This window comes from Podarcis pityusensis, assembly GCF_964106645.2.
Source record: "Podarcis pityusensis genome assembly, chromosome: 8".
NCBI lineage: Eukaryota > Metazoa > Chordata > Lepidosauria > Squamata > Lacertidae > Podarcis > Podarcis pityusensis.
In genome coordinates this window covers 40,394,422-40,417,152 of record NC_138033.1, presented here as the reverse complement: position 1 = coordinate 40,417,152, position 22,731 = coordinate 40,394,422, and the positions used below count along the sequence as shown (strand labels likewise).

The 22,731-nt window shown below is 42.8% G+C and overlaps 1 protein-coding gene across 2 annotated transcripts in view; it reads left to right on the top strand.

Moving 5' to 3' along the window:
* Window positions 1–22,731, top strand: part of CMIP (c-Maf inducing protein) — a 149,613-nt gene that overhangs the window by 74,794 nt on the left and 52,088 nt on the right. Inside the window, exons 1-3 of one of the 2 annotated variants that reach the window (XM_081015818.1) lie at window positions 5,195–5,233; window positions 9,775–9,900; window positions 19,996–20,046. In XM_081015818.1, coding sequence (XP_080871944.1) covers window positions 5,210–5,233; window positions 9,775–9,900; window positions 19,996–20,046 — 201 coding nt within the window. In that variant the 5' untranslated portion in view covers window positions 5,195–5,209. Of the gene's footprint in view, window positions 1–5,194; window positions 5,234–9,774; window positions 9,901–19,995; window positions 20,047–22,731 lie in introns of those variants that run through there. The other variant, XM_081015817.1, reaches the window with a different exon arrangement.

The window sequence follows — 22,731 nt, the reverse complement described above, 5'->3', positions numbered from 1 at the left end:
GAGCAAGGCTGAGGGGAGGGGAGTTTTGCTGCATTAGCAGCAGCAAAATATTACAAGTAAAGAGAGAGGGGAAGGAGAGAACAGGAGGGGCAGCATTGGCTTACAGGCATCTGACAAAAAGCAGCATATAAGAACAGAAATATAGATAAATGGAGCTTGCTTTTTGGCCTTGGACAACCTTGCCGGGGTGATGTGAGGATAAACATGAAATAACCTCATCACCTTGAACTCCTTTCCAGGAAATGCAGCAATGAGATGAAATAAATAAAATATGTGTGCTAGGCAAGCAGAAGAACCAGAAATGATGTCTGGCAAGATATCCCACTGGAATTGCTTTGCAATTACAATTTCAAAATATGTAGGGCAGGGTTCGAAGCAGATTTAGGACATTGTTGTACATCTCTTCTCCAAAATGTAGGGGTTTTTCTCCTCCTTCTCCGAATCAAAACATTTAGAACACTGTGGCAAGAGGTGTAAGATTCAGTTTCTGTTCTTCCACATCACAAAAACTCAAGAGCCCCTAAGTTTTGTTTTCAAGCATTCAAAAGAGCAGCTGCAGTTTTGATCACCATATGTAGAATGATGTAGATAATAATAATAATAATAATAATAATAATAAATTTTATTTATATCCCGCCCTCCCCAGCTGAAGCTGGGCTCAGGGCGGCTAACAACAATAAAATAGTACAGCATACCAAAATTATTCATTATAAAATTAACTCAAATCAAACTAATGGCAACCACTGGGCCAGAGCTCTGCGAAGATTGCCAAAGGAGGGAGTCAGGCTGGGCCCTGACCAAAGGCCTGGTGGAACAGCTCTGTCTTGCAGGCCCTGCGGAAAGATGTCAAGTCCCGCAGGGCCCTAATCTCTTGTGACAGAGCGTTCCACCAGATCGGAGCCACAGCCGAAAAAGCCCTGGCTCTAGTTGAGGCCAGCCTAACCTCTCTGTGGCCTGGGACCTTCAAGATGTTTTTATTTGAAGACAGTAAGTTCCTCTGTGGGACATACCAGGAGAGGCTGTCCCGTAGGTACGAGGGTCCTAGGCCGTATAGGGCTTTAAAGGTTAAAACCAGCACCTTAAACCTGATCCTGTACTCCACCGGGAGCCAGTGCAGCTGGTATAGCACCGGGTGAATGTGATCTCGCAGCGAGGACCCCGTAAGGAGTCTCGCCGCGGCATTCTGCACCCGCTGGAGTTTCTGGGTCAGTCTCAAGGGAAGCCCCACGTAGAGCGAGTTACAATAATCCAGTCTGGAGGTGACCGTCGCATGGATCACAGTGGCTAGGTCAGGGCGAGAGAGGTAAGGAGCCAACTGCTTAGCTTGGCGGAGATGAAAAAATGCCGCCTTTGTTATAGCTGCAATCTGCGCCTCTATGGAAAGGGAGGTGTCGAAGATTACACCCAAACTCTTAACGGACAGTGCTGGCACTAATTGCACCCCCGCAAGAGATGGGAGTTGCTCCCCCAATCCCATATCGTCTTGTCCCAGCCAAAGGACCTCTGTCTTCGAAGGATTTAACTTCAACTGGCTCTCGCGTAACCATCCAGCCACAGCTTCCAAACATCTGGTCAGTGTGTCTGGGGCCGAGTCAGGATGGCCATCCATCAACAGATAGAGTTGGGTGTCATTGGCATACTGATGGCAACCCAGCCCAAAACTCCGGACAAGCTGGGCGAGGGGGTGCATAAAGATGTTAAAAAGCATCGGGGAGGGTATTGCACCCTGAGGCACTCCACACACCCAGGAGTGGCGCGATGGCAATTCCCCCCCAAGCGCCACCCTCTGTCCCCGACCAGGGACAGATCAGGGATAGCCAATGGGGTGTTGTCCAGATATCGCTCCCATGATCCCTTACAGACACCCATGCTAGCTGGGTCTTATGAGAGCTAATGTCTAACAACATCGGGGGGGGGGGCACATTGGCAACTCTTGGTATAGAATTAGGCAGCTGGCCCCAACATTGGGCTTGGCTAGGGATGGGAGGGAGGAATTCAATTCAGTTAATAAATAAAGACCAAGCTACTTAATTCACACTTTCTGATGCAATACAAGAACTGAAACATAGCCATCATTCCAAATTCACACTTCTCTTAATTTTGCATAGCAAATTTCTGGTCAAGTAATGCATACGCTAGGGTAAAGTGTGCATATACAGTGGTACCTCGGATTACATATGCTTCAGGTTACAGACTCCGCTAACCCAGAAATAGTGCTTCAGGTTAAGAACTTTGCTTCAGGATGAGAACAGAAATCGTGCTCCGGTGGCGTGGTGGCAACAGGAGGCCCCATTAGCTAAAGTGGTGCTTCAGGTTAAGAACAGTTTCAGGTTAAGTACAGACCTCCGGAACGAATTAAGTACTTAACCTGAGGTACCACTGTACATGCATGTAGTAGTGGAAACAACATTCAAAAATGCATTATATTGGGGAAAATTGCTTTGCAAAAATGTGTTTATTGACTGATAAATTTTCATGAGGACTTTGAATAATAATAATAATAATAATCATCATCTCAAAACTGATGCAGAAGTGTGAAGATCTGCATTTAAGTCCCTTCTCAGAATCAAACCATTCAGATGAGAAACAGAGGAAGCAAAAGCAACCTATTTCCCCATCCCTAATCCTTCGCGTTTGTCAGTTTTGCAAGGAATGAAAATAAAGGTGGCATTCCATATTTCATATCCCTTTTTCATCCAGGATGATATTAAGGCAGATGACTCCCAAGCAAGCAAAGGTTTGCTGGCCTCAGCTTTTTTGCATTTGTTGCCACAGAAGCCCCCAAGTACAAAGCAGATGAAATAGCCCGTTGTCGCCATGGGAATCAAGCCTAACTCTGTTTGTTTTTGCTCCTCTTGTTACTGTACAATTTGAGAGTGAGGATAAAGAGCTGTCTTTCTCTCGCTCTCGCTCTCCCCCGCTCCCTTGTTTTCTTTCCCTGGGAATACAGGGCTTTGGCAAGGACTACTTCTGCGAGGGATATTCTAGGTATTTTTTCCTGATGACAGTTACCACCTTATAAAGCGCTTAAAAATGTATGAGGCTGTATATAGAGATGAAAGTGAACAAAATGGGCCAGCTGGCTCCATCAGGACAATGGTGGTTGGATTTCCAAGCTGCCTGTCTGCTTCGTTCTGGTGAAGGAGGCAGCAGAAGGAATGCTGGGCAAGTTGGCCCTTCGATTTTGCGCCCAGGTGTTTTTGAACTGTATCTTTCATCAGCCCCAACTGGTATGGCCATTGTTCAACAATGGTGGAAGTTGTGGTCCAATAACATTGGTGTGTCTGTGAGTGAAATTGCCTATCCCTTGATAAAAGCATAAGACAGCGCCTTACTGTAATAGACAAAATATTAAAGGAAATGGGCAAGGGAGGCTACCCCTGCCCCCATAATACCTAATAATTCAGGAATATCTGGCAAAACTGATGGGCAAGAGATTCAGAGGGGTTGGGAGTGTACTCCTATATTCAACACATAATTGTCTTCTGGAACATACTACCACTAAATGTTGTGATGACCACTGGTACAGATGACTTCACAAGAGATTAGACTAATTCACTGAGGTGGGAGAGGTTTATCCACAGCTGTTAATGTTAGCCCTATTGCGTCTACAGAAATTGGGTTGGAAACTAGCTAAGCCCGTTGAACTTAGGCCCCATTGAAATTAATGGGACAAGTCAGCCATGGCTTAGCTGAAGCCCCATTGAGTTCATTTGGAACTAAGTGAAAGCGAGTTAGTCTGGATCCAATAATTGTTTGCATCATCAATGCTCATGGTTATAGAGTTTCTCCACTTGAAAGAACTCTTACAACATCAGGTTGAAGTCCTATTGCATCATCTGTATTTCTGAACTTACACATTTCTGGGACTGGCTGTCCCATTTCCTTGTCTAGATTTTTTATTTTCTTTCAACTCCTGCATGGGGCAGACATTCTGTGATGCAGTGATCTTCTAGACTCTTGAACAAACAGCTCAGCTTCCTTAGTATCCGAACAAGTCATCGGGAAACTATGACTAAGATCAGCAAGAAGAGAGGGGGAGGGAAGATACAATCAATAGGGCAGCTCGCAACAGAATTAATGATAATAATAATAATGATAAAGCGATAAAACATCAGACATTAAAAACTTCCCTAAACAGGGCTGCTTTCAGATGTCTTCTAAAAGTCAGATAGTTGTTTATTTCCTTGACATCTGGTGGGAGGACATTCCACAGGGCGGGCACCACTACCGAGAAGGCCAAAGGTAGTCTATAACAATCAGCATAAACTTAAGCACTTTTTTTCTTTTGAAAGATGGAGCTAAAATATTAAACAGGTATACAGGCAACTTCCAAGTTACGCAGGGGTTACGCTTCAAGGCACTGCACATGTAAGTGAAATTGCATATATTTGAAACACCATTGGCAAATGGTCAGGGATGTTGGGAGTTCCAGTCCAAGAGCATTGAGGGGGGGGCACCATGTTGGCTACCCCAGAGTACAGGATAACTTGGACAATATGTGTATCAAATTCCACCTTTCTGTATGGTTTTAAAGCACCTTAACTGCTACATTCCTCCCAGACCTACTGGCTCAGGAAGTTACATAGACAGGAAGTTACATAGATATCCCACTGGTGGACATGGCTATGTAATTAACTGGGGTTTCTTGGGCTTTATGGTGGAATAGACATGCACTTTTGTAGCCACTTTAAATGTGATGGGTATGATTTCGATCTCTTAATTCAGTATTGAATTTCTGGAGACCTTGGTTTTTCCAGGAATGTTTTTGTCTCTATTCAGCAATTCTTGAAAACCAGTGTGGTCACAGGAGCCATTTGGGCATGGGCTGGGGGACCCTTTTCAGCCTGAGGGCCCTCAGGAGCAACCTTCCAGGGGCCACATGCCAAGGGTGGCTGGCACCAGGGACAAAAGTGGGCAGAGTAATGCATGTGTGCAGTAGCTACTTTCCAGCCATGCAAAAGCCAGGGGTTTCTATGTAAGCACACCTCTCCATTCAGCAAAGCATAACAGCTAGGCAAAAGCACTTGAGGAGGATGCCCTATGCAGAGCAGGGCCTGGGAAGTTACAGAAGTGTGTCCTGGGAAACAGCATAGCTTGGGAAGAGTCCCGAAGGCTAAATAGAGAGAGGCCTGGAAGGCCACATTCAGCCACAAGCCTGAGATTCCCTATCTTAGTGATAAAGCATTGGATTTGGACTGGGGAGACCATGAAATTCTCTGGATGGTCTTGGGCAAGTTGCCATGCTTTACATCTAGCCCAATAGTCTTTTAAAAATTTTTTTAAAGGTGTTTAATATTTAAAAAATCTTTTAAAATACAGTAATTTTTTAAAAATATACAGGGCCTTTTACAATGTCTTCCTCTTTTAATCCTTGCAGCTCTTCTCGTTCTGTATTTATACATTTGTTGTTAACTGAATTTTAAATATTGTTTTATTTCTTGTTGTGCTCCATGCTTAGGACTTTTGTTTCAGGGCAGGCTATAAATACTGCAAATTAATAAATGGAAGACTGAGAAGAGACAGAGATAGAACAAGATTTGTAGACCGGCAGAGAGATATAATTACAGGCGGCAACCATTTTGTGCACATCCAATTAACACATGGGTCCTTTTGGATCTGGATGAGGGCAAAATGGGGGTGGGGTGTAATGGGTTGGGGTGGGCTTTGGCATGCTCCACTGACATGCACATGAGCCAGGAACAGAAGCCGCCCACAAAATGGTCTCCTCTTGTATATATAATTGTTTTTTTTTTCTTCTCCCTGGCAGCCATCTTGTGCTGGCACAAGATCAGGAAAGGAGTATTAGTACCTCATTTTTTACCAAAAAAAGAGAGCACTGAATATTTGTGTGTGTGTGTGTGTGTGTGTGTGTGTGTGTTTGCAAGATAGAAAAATAGATAGATAGATAACATACATACATACATACACACATACATACATAAATGTGGGTACCGGATGGAGTTAGAGGCAGGTCATTGATCTGGAAAGGTTGAAATCACTACTGTGGAGGACTCATTCATATCAGATATCCTGTTTCTTCATTTCTTTTAACTTTCCATGGAAACAACTGGACAGAATTTCTGTGTCTATTCTGTTGCTACTTCCTGGAATAATTTTAAGGAAAAAGAGGCTGGCTGTTCCACTTGGGTATCAAGCACATCACACAGATTCCAAGTCTATGATTTACACAGTCTTTTGGCATTGCGGTTGTCATGAGCCAAAGACATCCCTTGGCCTCAAAGCAACAAAGATTTATATGTCAACAATTTATAAATCTTTCTGAAACTGAAAGAAATGCAAGTGTTTCTTTTAAAAAACAAACACACACAGTTAACTAAACTAAACATGTGGAAAATACGTTAGCTTATTAAAAAGGAAGGAGACCATTTCTCAGTGGTTAAAGTGCATACTTAACATGCTGTGTTTGTGTGTGTGTGTGTGTGTGTGTGTGTGTGTGTGTGTGCGTGTGTGTGAGAGAGAGAGAGAGAGAGAGACAGAGACAGAGACAGAGACAGAGACAGAGATTGAGTCTTGGGCAAGACCACCTAGTAAGCTTCATGGCTGAGATATGAACCTAGAATTCAGTTGCAGGTTGATAGCCTGCTCATCATAGCACACTAGCTCTCAGTTAATCTTGTGAGTGGGAAACTCCCTTAAAATTCGACCCTGTTTTTTGCTCTCCTTCATTGGAAGTCTTCAAACAGAAGCTGGATAAGCCCATTTCTTAGGAGTGTTCTGCATTTTCTGCGTGTAGCAAATGCTCTGGAAACTCCCTTCTACCTCTTTCATTCTATTATCTTTTGTAGTTTCTTAGCCCTGCAGAATTTTTGTTGCTCAGTAGATACGTTTTGGTGCGGGGCATCTCAAAAGCTCATACAGTACAGTGGCTTCTTCATTGTTTGCATCTACTTAAGGAAAGCACACACGCACTAACTGCTTACTGTCTGGGTTACTTGTTTATGAAAGCACAATGATTCATGCTGATTGGCATTGCCATTCCTAGGCATCAGAACTAGTTTGTGCTTGATTTAGATCCACAGGTTTTCCTTTAGCTCGAACTGTTTCTGGCACAGGATCCATCTTGAGTACTGCTCAACAAGTACATAGGAGTGGGAGAGTGGTTTGAATCATTACCCATGTCCCTTATTGAAGGGTTGTGTTTGTGCATCAAAGGTGGCTTTGTTCTTGAATCTGAGAGGTCTGTAGACACACTGAAATTAAGTTAGACATATCTATTAAGTTTAGTGGGTCTACTCTTGAGTAGGACTAGCATGAGCGTCAACCCATAGGTTTGTTCTGTGGTTTGCATCTTATGGTTTGTTTGGGAGAGCTAAACCATAGTATAGCTCAGTGCAGCACAGCAGCAAAATGATAGGGGAGCAGTAAAGTGTCTGCAGTAAGCAAGCAAGCAAGCAAGCAAGCGAGCAAACAAACAAACAAACAAACAAATAAAACAACCTGCCATGTCACCTCACAGTTTGAAGCCTATAAGAAAACTCCAGTTCTTTGACAATTCCCTGTGTTTTTCATCATGGTCTCTATGGGACCCCATGAAATTCATCAGAGATGGCAGTTTAAGCCAGCTATACTGAAGTATATATCCCTTTGTTTCCTAAATACTGCAAATGCAAATCACTTCTCATCTTGAGCATTCTATATGGACTTTGCAGTCTTGGGACCAACTTGTTCATCAAACTCCTGGCAGCCTAAATTACTTTTTAAAGTTTGAGAGAGTGGGTATCATTTGAGGCACTCATTAGACGAAAGGGAAAACGCTCCCCCTCCCAGAAATGTTCCACTGGTATTTATTGCCTCCTGGTGCTCTTATGTTTTTAGATAACATCTCCTGAGCAAAGCAGACCCTAAGCATGCTGCTTTTATATTCTTCAGTGTTTGTAATGTTGCAACCATTGATCACCAAAGGATCTTGGGTCTCTGGCTTCCTGTGAGAACGAGATAATTGCTCTCTAGCAGGTTGTATATGACGTTGGTTATCAGGAGAAACCCCTGGGACTTCAATCGCAAGAGTGGAATGATATTGTGGGTAAATGAATAAACAGAAGGTTATCCAGCTTCCTGCAAAACAGTTTCCTTTGTTTGAAGGAAGTGAGGAAAATAAGGTGCCTTTCTTCCCCCCACCCTTTTTTCCCATACACTGTGTGCAAATACGGAAATTATAACACAAAAAAATATTATTTAGGAAATACCACTTAAGAGGTTCTCAAGCCAGGAAGAAATTATGTGATTTCAGAAAAACAAAAAACACCCCCAAAATAAAAACTACCATAGCCTCTCAAAAGTAAAAATATGATACTGTGTTGTGTGTCTTTAAATTTCAGTGGTATTTCAGCAGGGATTTTCTATCCGTGCCATAACAACATAGCACAGCCTGGTGCCCTTCGGATTTTTACACTACAGTTCCCAGTTGATTAGGCTATAATTTTTCATTCTGGTATGCTAGCTTTCTGTTTCCAAGGAACTGTTTCATTAAGCAGTGACCTCTCCCACCTGTTGCACAGTCCATCTCGCACACTTCAAGATCCTATCACCTTATCCTGCTGTAGGATTTCTGCCTGGAGTTAGAATGGTGTCCAACACTATAGATTTTGGTTGGCGAGTTTCTCACAGGATAGGTATGTCTAGCTGGTACTGACTATGGTTGGTGGGGAAAGTATTTGCACTTTTTTCCAAGGCTAATGTGGAGAGTGTATTGGGGTGGAATTAACTTTGGTGGCGAATGGGACCCTGTGGGCACCGGGAAGGCCTCTGAGGGCACATGGGCATCCATGGGCACTGTGATGGCAACTGTATGTATACATTGGAGGAATTCGGAAGGTATCTGTGCATTTCTTACCACTTTCCTGCACCAAGCCTTGCTTGCACAGCAAGGTCCTACTTTTATGTTTAACTGTAACCTGCATTTTATTTTTAACAATTGTGACTCACACCTGCTTGCAAAGATGTCATGGAGACCCCTGCAGGGAGTGGAGGCTTGCACTGATGCAGAAGGGGCTGCAGCTTGCACCCGGGCTGCCTTGGCTTCCCTATATAAATCGTGAAGCTGCCTGCCACATGTGCAAATGCCGATCTCTGCCAAGTGGGTGGGATTCATCTTCAGAGGCCTAAGACTTGCTGACAACTTTAATGTTTGGCTGTCTGGTGTGTGTTTGATCCTGCTGCTTTGTAACGGTGGAACAAAAACAGGAGGGAAGAGATCCAGTGCGACATGCACAGGACACCTTCCACCACTTACTTGCTAATCCCAAATAAACATCAAAGGATTCCCCCACTCCCTTTGAGATTCAAGATTTGGTTGTGAGTCTTGGGGCATTTTAAATATTGCTAAGATTCATACGCGTAATAAATCAGTGATTTCTTAGCACTGACACATAGTCCTTCCTGTTCTTTTCGTACCCTGCTTTTAAATGAAGACAGGCTGTGTTGCTTCACCAGTGCTACCCCTACCTAAACTTAGCATGTATGTATGTCTGTGTTTGTTGCTTAGTTAGCACAGATGGGGGTATCTTTGTTCATCCCCTCCCCCAACAAGTATAAAATAGTAGAATACTTCATAAACCTTTTATTATGTTTCTCTTTCACATTGATTTGGGCAAATGGTGTCTTGCAAAGAACTATATTTTTCATGACTAAACCCTTATTGGGAACAACAACAACTTCTTCTTCTTCTTCTTCTTCTTCTTCTTCTTCTTCTTCTTCTTCTTCTTGATGTGCTAAGCTAAATCTCTTTTATCTCATTTGTTTTTCCTGCAGCCAACCGGGTACATGGAAAACTCAATTTCCTACAGCTCAATTGAAGATGTTCAGCTGCTCTCTTGGGAGAATGCCCCTAAGTATTGTTTACAGCTCACGATCCCTGGAGGCACAGTCTTGTTGCAGGTACAGTAACCGCAAAAAAACAAAACAAAAACAACCCCTGCTCCTTGCTTTCCAGTGCTGAATTCAATTTCTCTGTTTGGTGAATACGAGGTTGAACTGATGATCATTGCCTGTGATTGGCTTTTGTTATTTACTAACAGATTTGTGCCAGCATGAGAAAGCTTTTTGACCCTTTGGGGAAGATTTTGGTTGCCCTGAGATGATAGTACCAAGTAAACATCTATCTGTGGCTGGTGGAGAAAGAGTTTGCCATTAAACAGAGATGATTTCGACCATTCAGTTTGAATTCATAAATTGATGAAGAGGGTAGTGTGAAGGTGAACAGAGTTGGGACATGCACCCCATCCCTTACAAAGTACATATCCATATATTCATATACATCTCTACATCTGTTTCATACACAGGACACACACCCATTCGTCGTCGTCCCCCACACTCTAGTCGCTCTCTCTTGCACTCAAGCACACATACACCTATTCATTCACACAGACCTTTGCTTTTCCTGCCCAGCTGCAGACTCCAAGAAGACTCACACCACTGCATGTGCAGCAGTTACCCTTGCAGAAATCCTTCCATTGGACTCTCTGGAATTTTTTTTCCAGGCCTCATTGCTGAGCATGGGCAGGACAGGTGGAGAAGCCGTGGGCCACGTGGGGATGCCCTCCTGCCAGTAACTGGTCCACAGACCACAGGATGAAGCTTTCTCTACTTGGCAGAATTTCAGCCATCAAAATGAATATTGTTTTTATTCCAGTCAATCCTGATTGATTAGCTGCCTCTAAGAATGGAAAAAAAGATATCTCTAAATTTGTCTGGCAGGAGGGAAAGCTGTGAATTAAACATAAAATTTTGATATATACAAAAGAAAGAGGAAGTTTTGCCCTGCCCAACTGCAATTATGTTATGAGGCATCCTGTTTGTGTTGGTTAAGGGAATGGATTGTGTTGGAAAATGTACACATTTTAGATTTGGAAGGTCATGATTTAAAATTTGGCTGGCATGCATGTCTTTGGTATGGGAAAGCTAAAATTTATAAAAGTTTTATAAACCATGTCATTAGAAGAAATTTGTATCGAGTCTGGGAGAAATATAACACTTTGTTAGAAAGAAAAACACCGTTATGGTTATCCCTGATTGAAGCAATTACAGTTAAGAGAATCAACATGGATAGACAATGGGCCACATATAGAGACTTGTTGGACACAGGGAGTGAACCCAAATTGAAACCAATAGAAGATTTAAGGAGCCAAGTTACAGATTGGTTACAATACCACCAGTTACACGATATGTTTAAATTGGATAAGAAATATGGGTTTTTGGACCAAAGCTCACAATTTGAAAGAGAGTTAATACAGAATAAGGATAAATCAGTGTCTAAAATGTATAAATTACTACTGGAATGGGAAGCAAAAGATGAGCTGGTTAAAGCCTCAGTGACACACTGGGCAATGGATATAGGGCACAACATAGACCTAAATTTTAGGAGAAACTTTGGAAGAATGATTTGAAATTTACTGCATTCTAAACTTTGAAAAGGAACTATATGAAAATGATTCATAGATAGTATCTAACACCAAGTAGATTGGTTAAGAGGTATAAAGCAGAATCAGATCTGTGTTGGAAATGTAATGAAAGGGAGGGAACTTCTTTCATATGTGGTGGGCATGCAAAAAGTTTAAAGAATATTGGGAAATTATTTACAATGAAATGAAAAAATGTTTAAAACTACTTTCCCAAAAAGGCTGGAGGCATTTTTGTTAGGATAGTACAGTCGGAAGTTCCCAGGTATCAGAGAAACTTCTCTACGTATGCAACAATGGCAGCTCGTGTTCTGTTAGCCCAAAAATGGAAAGTGAGAGTGGTCTTAAATTGATAGAATATACGGAACTAGCAGGTTTAGTGAATAATTAAGAGAACAAGAAGAATATACATTTAAAGAGGAATGAAAATCTTTGCTGATATTTTCCATATAAATGGAAGTGTACACATCTGAAAACGCTGGTAGCATTAAGATAAGGTTGCCAGATTTTTTTCAATGAATCCGGGGACACTTTTCAACTTCAATGGATTTTGTATGGGGACTGATTTGTAAATCCGGGGACTGTCCCCAGGAAACGGGGATGTCTGGTAACCTTACATTAAGATAAATTCAACAGTTTAACTAATAAGATGTAAAATTGGAGAGCTGACAAAATGGACATAGCAGAATATGCAGGAATAATAGTTAAATAAATGAACCAGGGAAGGGGAACAAGTGAAGTCATGGATTATATGCTATTATGTAAATGTTTATTTCGAGATGTTAAAATGAAAACTTAATAATTTTTTTTTAAAAAGTAACTGGTCCACAGACCAGAGGTTCCACCCACCCTGACTTAGCAGGTCAGGGAAAAGATTAGGATGGGACCTTCTCCTTGACATGTTCAGTGTCAAGGGAATGCCAGGGAAATGTAACACTCCTACCCTCAAAATTGTTCTCATCCCACACAGACAGTCTAAATATCTCCACCCCTAAACATGTCAAATGCTATTACCAAATGTTATCTATTATTTGTTAATCCTGCATACCATTCATCAAATATTGTCAAGGATCATATACTTGGTGTTCTGAACTATCTTCTGGGGGTGCCAAATAAGCATCTTAGGGGCCGGCAAACTTTATCAGCGGGGGGCCAGTCCACTGTCCCTCAGATCTTGTGTGGGGCTGGATTATATTTTGAAAAGTAAAAAAAAAAAAAAAAAAAAGAACGAATTCCTATGCACACTGCACAATGTATTTGTAGTACACAAAAAAACAGGAAAAACAATACAATAATTAAAATAAAGAATGATTTTAATCAATATAAACTTTTAAGCAAGGACACATGTAAAAACACCAGGCAGGGCCTACATATAACGCAGAGATGCATTTTAAATAAAAGGACACATCGTTCCATGCAAGGACACATGTAAAAACACCAGGCAGGCCCCACATATAATGCAGAGATGCATTTAAAATTTTAGAAGGTAAGCCATCTCCCCCACGACTCTCCCCTCCCTTCTCCACAGCACCGGACGAACCCTGGTGACTACTTACCTGTGTCTGTTGTGAGCGGCAGGGGCAGGTAGCGGTAGCGATGAGCGGCGCAAAAGGGCTGGATCTGAAGAGGCACTGCTTAAAATGGCACTCAGCCAACTGTGGCTCAACAAAGCCCAGCCCCCTTCCTCCTCTAGGCAGGGTGTAGAGAAGCCAGGAGGAGGGAGGGAGGAGGCGGCACCGCAGTGTGTGTGTGGGGGGGGGGAGAATGCCGCAGCCCGATCTGAATCAGAGTCACGTGAATCCACACAGTGATTCCCGGACTGTCTGCGGGCCGGATCCAGAAGGCAATTGGGCCTGATCCGGCCCACGGATCTTAGTTTGCCGACCCCTGCTTATGAAGAACAGTCACTGGAAATTGAAGGAGGGGAGACTGCTCTTGTGCTCAGGTCCTGCTTGTGAGTTTACCCCATAGCCATCTGATTGGCTACTGTGAGAAGATGATGCTGGATTAGGTGGGCCACTGGCCTGATCCTGCAGAGCTCTTAAGTTCTTAACATTTCATTCAATACCATTCACATATCAATTCTAGTCAAGAACTAAAATTCCAGATCTGCTCCAAGTTATTTCCAGAATAACTTGGAAATAACTTTTAAAAAATGATTCTATAATGATTTCACACTAAAAAAAAAATCCTTATCCTTCTGCATTCTCATTTTTCCCCCTAGTTTGATTTATTTTAAGGGGAGTTGTTGGGATAAGGAGGGGACTGTTTATGATGAAAAACGATAAAACAACCTTTAATTCAAAGCCTCTGGCCAAGTATAAAGGGAGTTTGGCAGGCCTGGTAGATTTTTATCTGCTGTGGACGGCCGTGTTTTGTTGCTGTTGTTCTGAAAGCAAATTAATAGCAGTCGTGAGAAATGGGCATCAGAAAAGGAATGATTTGCTCAGATGTTTTTCTCTTGGGGACCTGAGGTCATAATATTGTTTCATCAGCACCGATAATGGAACTGAATGGATTCTGGGCTGCCATGAATGTTTATGTTGGACTCCTCTAGCAGAGGCTGAATGGGGCTCCCATACAGAATAGCTGGCGTCGCAGCGCAGACACAATTGCTCCCGTATGTTTTCACTCAGAGCTGTTGCGTCTGGATCCGCGATGCGTGACCGTCTGCGGATGCAGCTAAAAGAATGGGTTTTCCCTTTGCAAGTGGGTTCTGCTGGATAGAATCCCGGTGCTCGACAAGCCAGGAGTAGAACACTAAAATAGAAGCCAATTACTTGGGGAATTCAGATGGAAAAGCTATATTTAAGCCATGACACATTGAAGAAGGTAATTAGGCAAAGGTATGTTAGACAAGGAACGCAACAGCTTCTCTTTCTCTGTGGCAAAATGGAAGGTAAGGGTGAGACTCTGGACGTCAAGTCAGAATTCTGTGTTCCTCTACACATCACAGTGTGTGTGCACTATGTATCTCAAGAACTGAGAGCCTCAGGCCCTCCAGGTCTTTCTTTCTGGCCTTTGAGGTACAATTTTCATGCCTTGCTCTTGGCACTGTTGCCTCTGGCTCTGCTCACCATTGTCATGTCAACTGCAGAAGGTTGCTGGGAAGGGAATGAGGCCCTTGGGGTGGAAGAGGTTCACCCCTGAGATAGAGAAAGAGAAGCTTTGGGTTGAAGCCAACTGATTTCTACTCAGAGTAGACCCATTAAAATCAATGGGCCTAAGTTAGTTGTGTCCATGTGGCCTGATTAACACATAGTGGTGTTAAAACACTTGGGAGGTCAAATTTTTAAGAAATCAATTTGTATTTAAAGATGTGGTAACACAATACAAACATGAGACTTTAGATTCAGGGACTAGACTATTGCAGTGTTGTTTTTTTAAAAAGTGACAAAATCTTTTTTTGAAGAAGCATAGCTCAATGGTAGAGCATCTTCTTAGCATGCAAACGTTCCCAGGTTCAGTCCTCAGCATCTCCAGGTAGGGCTGGGAAGATGACTCCTGCCTGAAACCCTGCTAAGTCACTGCTAGTCAGTGCAGGTATTAATGACCTAGATCAGGCATAGGCAACCTCGGCCCGCCAGATGTTTTGGAACTACAACTCCCATAATCTCTAGCTAACAGGACTAGTGGTCAGGGATGATGGGAATTGTAGTCCCAAAACATCTGGTGGGCCGAGGTTGCCTATGCCTGACCTAGATGAACCAATAGTCTGGCATGAATTTGGTTTGCTATTGTAGCTTAGGCACAAGTGTAGGTATAAAATGATCTCAGGAACATTAACCTCAGAGGCTTGGTGTTGTTCCTTCTCCACATTGTGTTACTGGTTCTCTGTTGATCAGAGAGGGCCTCAGTTCTCTTTGATCACCTCCTCCCTTTGCCCTTCAGATGCAAGTTTCTAGTCATATCTACTTCTTGCCTCCTTACCTTGCTCACGGGTAAGACTTTGTCCCCAGTAGTCTATTACTCCTGAGAACTGGGCCCTCTAGCTCAAGGTGCTTAAGAAGAGTTTGGCTGCTGGATCACTAAAGGCCCATCTTGTCCCATATCCTGTTCTCAGAGTAGCCAATCAGATGCCTGTTGCATAAGCTCCCAAACAGGACCTGAGTGCAACAGAACTCAATCTTCCCTCTTCTTCAGCCATTCCTGTCATAACACCCTCCCCATATACAGTGGTACCTTGGGGTACTTACGCTTCAGGTTACAGACGCTTCAGGTTACAGACGCTTCAGGTTACAGATTCCGCTAATCCAAAAATAGTACCTCGGGTTAAGAACTTTGCTTCAGGATGAGAACAGAAATCGTGCAGCAGCAGTGCAGCAGCAGCGGGAGGCCCCATTAGCTAAAATGGTGCTTCAGGTTAAGAACAGTTTCAGGTTAAGAATAGACCTCCAGAATGAATTAAATTCTTAACCCGAGGTACCACTGTATAAGAGGCCTTGGCAAGGTGGGGGAGCTGCTCCATGGACCCCACAAATGCCACATGACATTCCATTACATAGTGAGTTTACATGGTATTAGGGATGGGTTCTGACTCCCGGGAAGGGTGGTATCTCAGTGGTAGAGCATCTGCATGCAGATGGTCTTAAATTCAATCTCCAGCATTTCTAGCTAGGACTGGGAGTGATCCCTTTCTGAAAGCCAGGAAAACCACTGCCGTTTAGAGAACACTGAGCTGGAAAGACCAAAGGAAAGACTAGCTATTATGGCAACTTCCTAGGTTCCTATGGCTATGTAAAATACATCTCTCACTATCAAATGTACCTTACACAGGGAGGTAGAAACTTGCGGTGAGGAAGTGCCTGTGACATGGAAAATAGTCACACATGTATGGCTATTCTGAGATGAGTGTGCATCCTATATGCAGTATACGCCTAATACATCCGACTTACCATGCAGGGTTGTTGTAGATAATATATATGGTTCATTTTGAACACTTGAAAAAGCTGCATAAATGTTAAGGATTTGTTGTTGTTGTTCAACTTACCTTTTTGCTTCAGGGCTGTTTAGGAAGAAAACTGGGCTTAAAGAAACCAAACCTGCAGTTTTTTCCCTTTGGGTGTTTGCTTAAACTGGGTTCTAAATTTGGCTGAGTTATACCCTATGGTGTTGCTATTTTTTTAAAGTCTATTCCTGGTAATCAAGTATACCCAGAAGGAAAAACAAACAGAACAGAAATTCCTGATAAGCATTACAATAGCTGCAGATAATACGCAGCTCATCGGTTTTTGAACAGCATGGCAATTTATTTATTTATTATTTTGTCAAAAGAATCTTCCAGGGTAAATTCAGGGAAAAGGTTTATCTAGATTAGAATACAATTACGTGCATGTACCTTCATCTCTGTGTCCCCTTATTTTAGCTCCTGTTTTCTATTTTAGGTTCTAGTCCTGATATCCACCTTTCAGAATTTCCTTCCTTTGCATAGTAAATATCCTTTACAGTACTATATTACAAGGGTTGTGCAAAACCTGTTCGTGCACCATGGCTTGCCCAAGCAAACAGGTCAGAGGAGATGCATAGTTTGCTAAATATAGGGGTCTATTTCTTTCTCTTGAAAGCTTGGTTTTTTCCTTTTTGTAGTTTTTCAGGTTTCATAGGCAAAACAGAATAATAATTGCATACAGTTCATGATCAAACATTGCTTTTGGCATTTTTTAAATTGAAGACTTTTGTCTTTTCTCTTAATGTGTTGCTTTGCTACCAACAAACGTAAGGCAGGTCACAAATACAAACCAACAGAATTGGCAAATGTAGGAACTGGCATTTGAAATACTATATTGGTGGGGAAACTGGAGAGGTGGAAACCTAAGATATTGATGATGATGATGATGATGATGATGATGATAGAAGAAGAAGAAAATGAATAAATTCATTGCTGCACATCCCTTTGGCATTTTTAGGCTGCACAGATTAAACTTGTCCATAATTTAATACAGGAGTAGGAGGGAGGTAGATCTGAATATAACTCAGATTCTTGGATGATTTCAAGTAGAGCAGCGTGGATTTCAGACAATGGCAATAAATTACACTGCTGAAATGAGCTGTGGAGATCAGTCCCCATTGGGACTGATAGGGCAGAAGACAGGGAGACCAACAGTAGGGGAACCAGAGCTAATGAAAGGCAGAGTCAGCTAATTCTGGTTTTGTCCCCTTCTTGCTCTCTGCTGAATTATACAAAGGCAACACAGAAAGAAGAGGAAACTGACAGTCAGTACCACCCATTGGATTGGTTGTAAGTAGAAGGCAGGCAGGCATGTGAGAGCAGAGTGAGCTTGGAAGGGCAGTGCCTTATTTTCCCTGGTGGACAAATCTCCAGTGTAAATGAGGAAAGCTTGGGCTAACCTGCAGTGGAATTTTGTGTGTGGAAGGACTGGAAGCTCCATTCTGTTCTGGTACTCAAGACAAGTCCCCGTGCTCAGAGTTATTTAAGCCTAAATGTAGATCCCACAAGCCTGATGTCTGCCCACTTCTAATCTAGTGTGTGGTGGGACAAACAGCCACATTAGTGTTGCTACAGCAAATGGGCCACACACCAAAAGAAAGGCAGCTTGTATGCAAAGATGATTCCTAACAGATTTCTCTCCCTCTCCCATCTCTCTTTTAGTTGTTGTTGAAGACTGCGACTGTTAAGATAGTTTACACAAAGGGCGCTGTAGCAAAGATGACTGTGTTCTTTGTAGCAATTTATTCCCTGCACAAACCATTCCTCTCAGTCCTCTTGAGTAATACAGATGTCAACAGAGGTTGACGCTGCAGCACGGTGGGAGTGTGGAGTCTAGCAATGCGGCTCATCTGTCAGAGGGCCTGTAGCATGCCGGGCTCTCTTGGTCTGCTTCCCACCAAGTCTGCACAAGCCAGCCCACTTCTCCACAGACTTCTCTGATGTTGCTTGCTGCAATGCTCAGGCCCAGGGATGCATCAGGTTAGCTACAGTACGGCCGCATCATCTTATGCAGGGGTTCAGTTCCAAGGGCTCTGTGCATACAGGAAAATGAGTACACACACAAACTGTCCCTGTGTGAGCATCCCTAGCTTTCCAGAGCCTGCGCTCTGTGTGGGCTTTGCCCACCCCCACGTAAGGCAGAGAGCTCTTTCCATACTTGGGAAAACCTGGCACAAAAAGAGCTTTTAAGCTTTCCGTTTTGCTTGCATTTAACTTGCAGGATTTCAACCACAAGGCCTTCAACTGCGTATGGTTGAGATCGCGCAAATTAAATGTTTGTAAGATGTGATCATACTTTACCAGTTTCCTTCTCCCTGCATCACATTTCAAGCCAGGATACTACCACCATGGGCCATGTTCTTCCTGATTCTGGAGTCAGCTGTTCCTGGAGAGCTAACATTTCCTGCTGTATCACTCCTAGATCTGTTATGTACTTTCAGTCTGCCTAGCTCAATCCTGGGGGTGCTAAGACTGCTGCCCTGTGCTCCCAAGCAGTCTTTTCACCTGCCTCCTCTCTCACACACCAACGCTCCTGTTCAGTTCCTCTTTGCCGTGGGCATCACCCTTAGGGACTGTGGCATTGACTAGGCCAATATTGGCTACACCCAAATTTACAGGGGGAAAGCACAGAGTCTTGTGTTGTTTGAGGGTAGCATCATGTGGACTGTGCAGATTAAATGGGGATGCAGACAGCTGTAAACACATAGCATATTCTGGTTTGGACAAGTCCTTACTGTTTTTAAGCAGTAAGATGGGGTTTATAGCTGCTGATTTCTTGGCTGCTGTTCTCACTTTGCTTTTATCATTTGATGTATTTTAGATGCAATAAGTTTAATTCTACTTACGTGCGTCTTAATAGAGCCAGTGGTTCACTAAACTCAGCAATGCTAAGATGATTGTGGTGTTAGCACTTGTGTGCTAAATGTATGCTAAATAAGCTGTGCTTATTTAGCATACATTTAAGTTTGAAATTAAATTGCCATAGATGCACTTTTTTCATTTCATTTCCATTTAACTCCCAACATTTACAGTGTTCCTAAGTTCTGTTAGACCCATTGAAGTTGATAAACCTATCTTAGTTGTGTTCATTAGCTTCAGTGGGTCTCCTCACTGAGTAGGACTAGCAGGCTATCATTGACTATAACCCAATGTGCTGCCACAGCTGTTGTACTTGGAATTGTAGCTGAGAAACAATTATGCTCCACTGGATTGGAAGCAGTATGGGTTGAGGTAGAAGGGCATTAGCTGCATTTCATGGTAGCCAGCTCTTTAGAAAGGATAAGTGTGGCCGTGTTTTACAACTATAGCAAAGGCTGGTGCTGCAGTTCCGCCTTTACTTAACTGCTGGCTTTGAAAGTGATCACATGCAAAGCAGGAATTGTCTCCTCTCAGAGCTTTTAGAGAACAGTCCTTCCTGCACGCAAAGGACATGTTCTGAAGCTAGCAGAAATCCAGGAGTGGATGTGCAAGGGTAATTGTTTCAACCAAATGAAAGAATGGGGTGGCTTCCAGCTTTTAAAAACTCTGTGAGTGATTGGCTTGTGCTTTGGTTTAATGGTGTGTAGCATTAGTAGAATCTAAAGCTTGCATTTATATTGGTTTTCTCTCTCTTTCTTTATATTGTAGGCTGCAAACAGTTACCTGAGGGATCAGTGGTTTCATTCATTGCAATGGAAGGTAAGCTCTTTGTATTCTGTAAATCGAATAAGGGACTAATGCAAAAACAAAGTTGGGCAGCAGATCACTTCTGCTAGTCAAAATTAAGATGATTCACCAGGATTGTAATTTTTTCTTTAGTGTATGGTATTATTCAAGTAATGGCTAGAATTCTGTGGCGTTTTAAAAATTCTAATCATTCCATCTATCTGTAGATTTATGAAATGTAAAAATTTTATGGAACTACAGGCAGTTTTATATATATGCAGGGTAGGGCATTGGATGTTGGGTAAATTAAAATGGCAGCCAGTCAATCAGCCATTGTGGTTGGGAACTGAACTCTGTTCCCATTCAAAAGCAGTAACTCCTGCCCCACTGCTAAAACAGCTACCCAGGAGAACTCAGGTGGGAGGATGGTGAGTGGTGGTGCAGCCAGGTCACGTCAGTGAAGGGTCCTTCTAGGGCCCTTGGACAGTGCCTGACCTTGCCAGCTGTTGGCACCAAGCCTGTAGTAGTAAATACGCAGATGTCACAAGACCCCATATGTTACCATTGTGAACCTGACCCCCATCAGTGGCTCCTCCCTTGAAACTTCCTGTCACTCAGGAGGAAGAGAGCATTATTTTAGTGATGCACAGCCAAAAAAAAGGGGGGGGGGAGAAAGGCTTGACATTTTTCACAGATGAGGCACTTGTTTTTGGAGACTAATCCTCCTACATTGTAGACATTATCCATGTAATAGGAACTGGGTCTTCCATAGAAGCTTCCTAAATTGCCTCTGCCTGCCCCACTTATATTTAATAATAGGAGAAAGCATTACAAGTTTCTGCCCTCCCCCCATGCCCCCTTAAATCAAGGCCAATGTATTTTATATCCGGGCATTTTATTGCCAGCCAAGAGTTGTTAAGGTTAAGCTGTTTATCTTGGCAAAGGGCTGGCATGTTTCAGAGAGCAGGGGGCAGCGTCATAGCCAGGACATTAATCTGAGAGTTTCCAGAGAATGTGTCTTAAGGCATCAGCCCACAGACAACGTCCAGGGGAACGAAAGTGGTTCTTTCCTTAAGTCTTCCAGACAGCCTCCATCCTCCGCTAAACACTGAGCTGCTTGAAGCTGGAAGAGAAAATGGTGACGGGTCCATTAATTTCAGTGGCTATATTCTGTGTAAAACATGGTTGAATATCACCCCATATATTGAAAGCATTTCCGCACCCCACCCCACTCCTGGGAATCCTGGGAACTTTAGTTTACCCCTTAAAGAGCTATGATCCCCAGTCCCCTTACCAAACTACAGTCTGCTCACTCCTGGCTTAGACTTCATCAGGACCTCAGCCCCTTTCAGAAGACTGGTTGCAATCCTAACCCCATTTTCCTGGGAGTAAGACCATCCTGTTCTCTTAGTGGCCAACTCGATGTCTCCAGGAGGTCCTCAAGCAGAATCTGAAAGCAACAGCAGCTCTCCCCACTTGCAGATGCCAGCAACTGGGATAGGTTAACCAGTAACTCATTTATTCAATACCAGAAGAGGTTCCGCACTCTGCCAGCACAGCTCTTCCCTTGCTGGTTAAAGAAAGTACCAAACTACATGATAATAGTCACATATAGTTTGACCTCAGAATGCAGCAGTAAAAATATCCACAGCGGCAATAAAACAGCACCATGAAAAATACCAGGAACAGCATATTTTCTAAAAACCTTGTTTTCCAGATGGTTTGAACTACAACTCCCATCAGTCCAACCAGCAGGTTGGCATAGGCTGCTCTGGAGGCTGCAAATTCTAACTCAAATAAACAGTCTTAAGACCCTGTTTAAAAACTGGGCAAAGGAGGGGCCAAACAAACTTCTCTAGGGACACTCTTTCACATTGGTAATAAATGTCTGCACCTGCACCTGCGCCTGCACTTTAAAACTCCCTCCATACTGACACCAGGCAACACATTTGCCTTGTACTCTTTTCAGTACCTGTTTAGGCAAGCCTATCCAGACATGTAGAAGTTACATGTGTTATATTTCGTTTTTGTTGTTTAGTCGTTTAGTCATGTCCGACTCTTCGTGACCCCATGGACCAGAGCATGCTGTTTATTTTAATCATATTTTGAATATTGTTAAATACCTGTTTTTATTGATAATGTTAATGCTTTATTTTATATTTTTGTAAACCACTTAGAGGTTACAATCAGGTGCCATATAAAATTTGTTAAAGAAGCAAACAAATGTATTCAGGTACTGCAGGTTAAAGGGCCCTTTCTTTTATTCTAACCAGCTGTTCTTTGGCTGGTAGGGAGAAACAGGAAGGTCCTCAGAAGCCATGAGAATATTCTGAGCTTATCCTTGTAGGTGGAGGTGATTATTGAGGTGATTATTTCTAGGCCACTTAGAGCAGTGGTGCCATCAGATTAGGACTTTGGGGGCACAGGCCCCATTCAGCAGAATAAACAGGAGGCCCTTAAACACAGCACAGCTGACTTACTCCATTTTGTGGCAAGTGAAGAAGTAATGTTTTAATCTAAAGAGCCTTTAAGGACATTAAGTCTAGAATCTAAAATTAACCAGCAGCTTTGCTGATTAGGGCTTCAGAAATTGAAGCAGGAAATAAATAGGTAGCCAATGGAGCTGATAAAGACAAAATTGGCTTTATTATTTCTTCTACTTCTTCTAATTTCTTTTTTTATTAAATTTCTATACTGCCCTTCATCTAAGGCTCACAG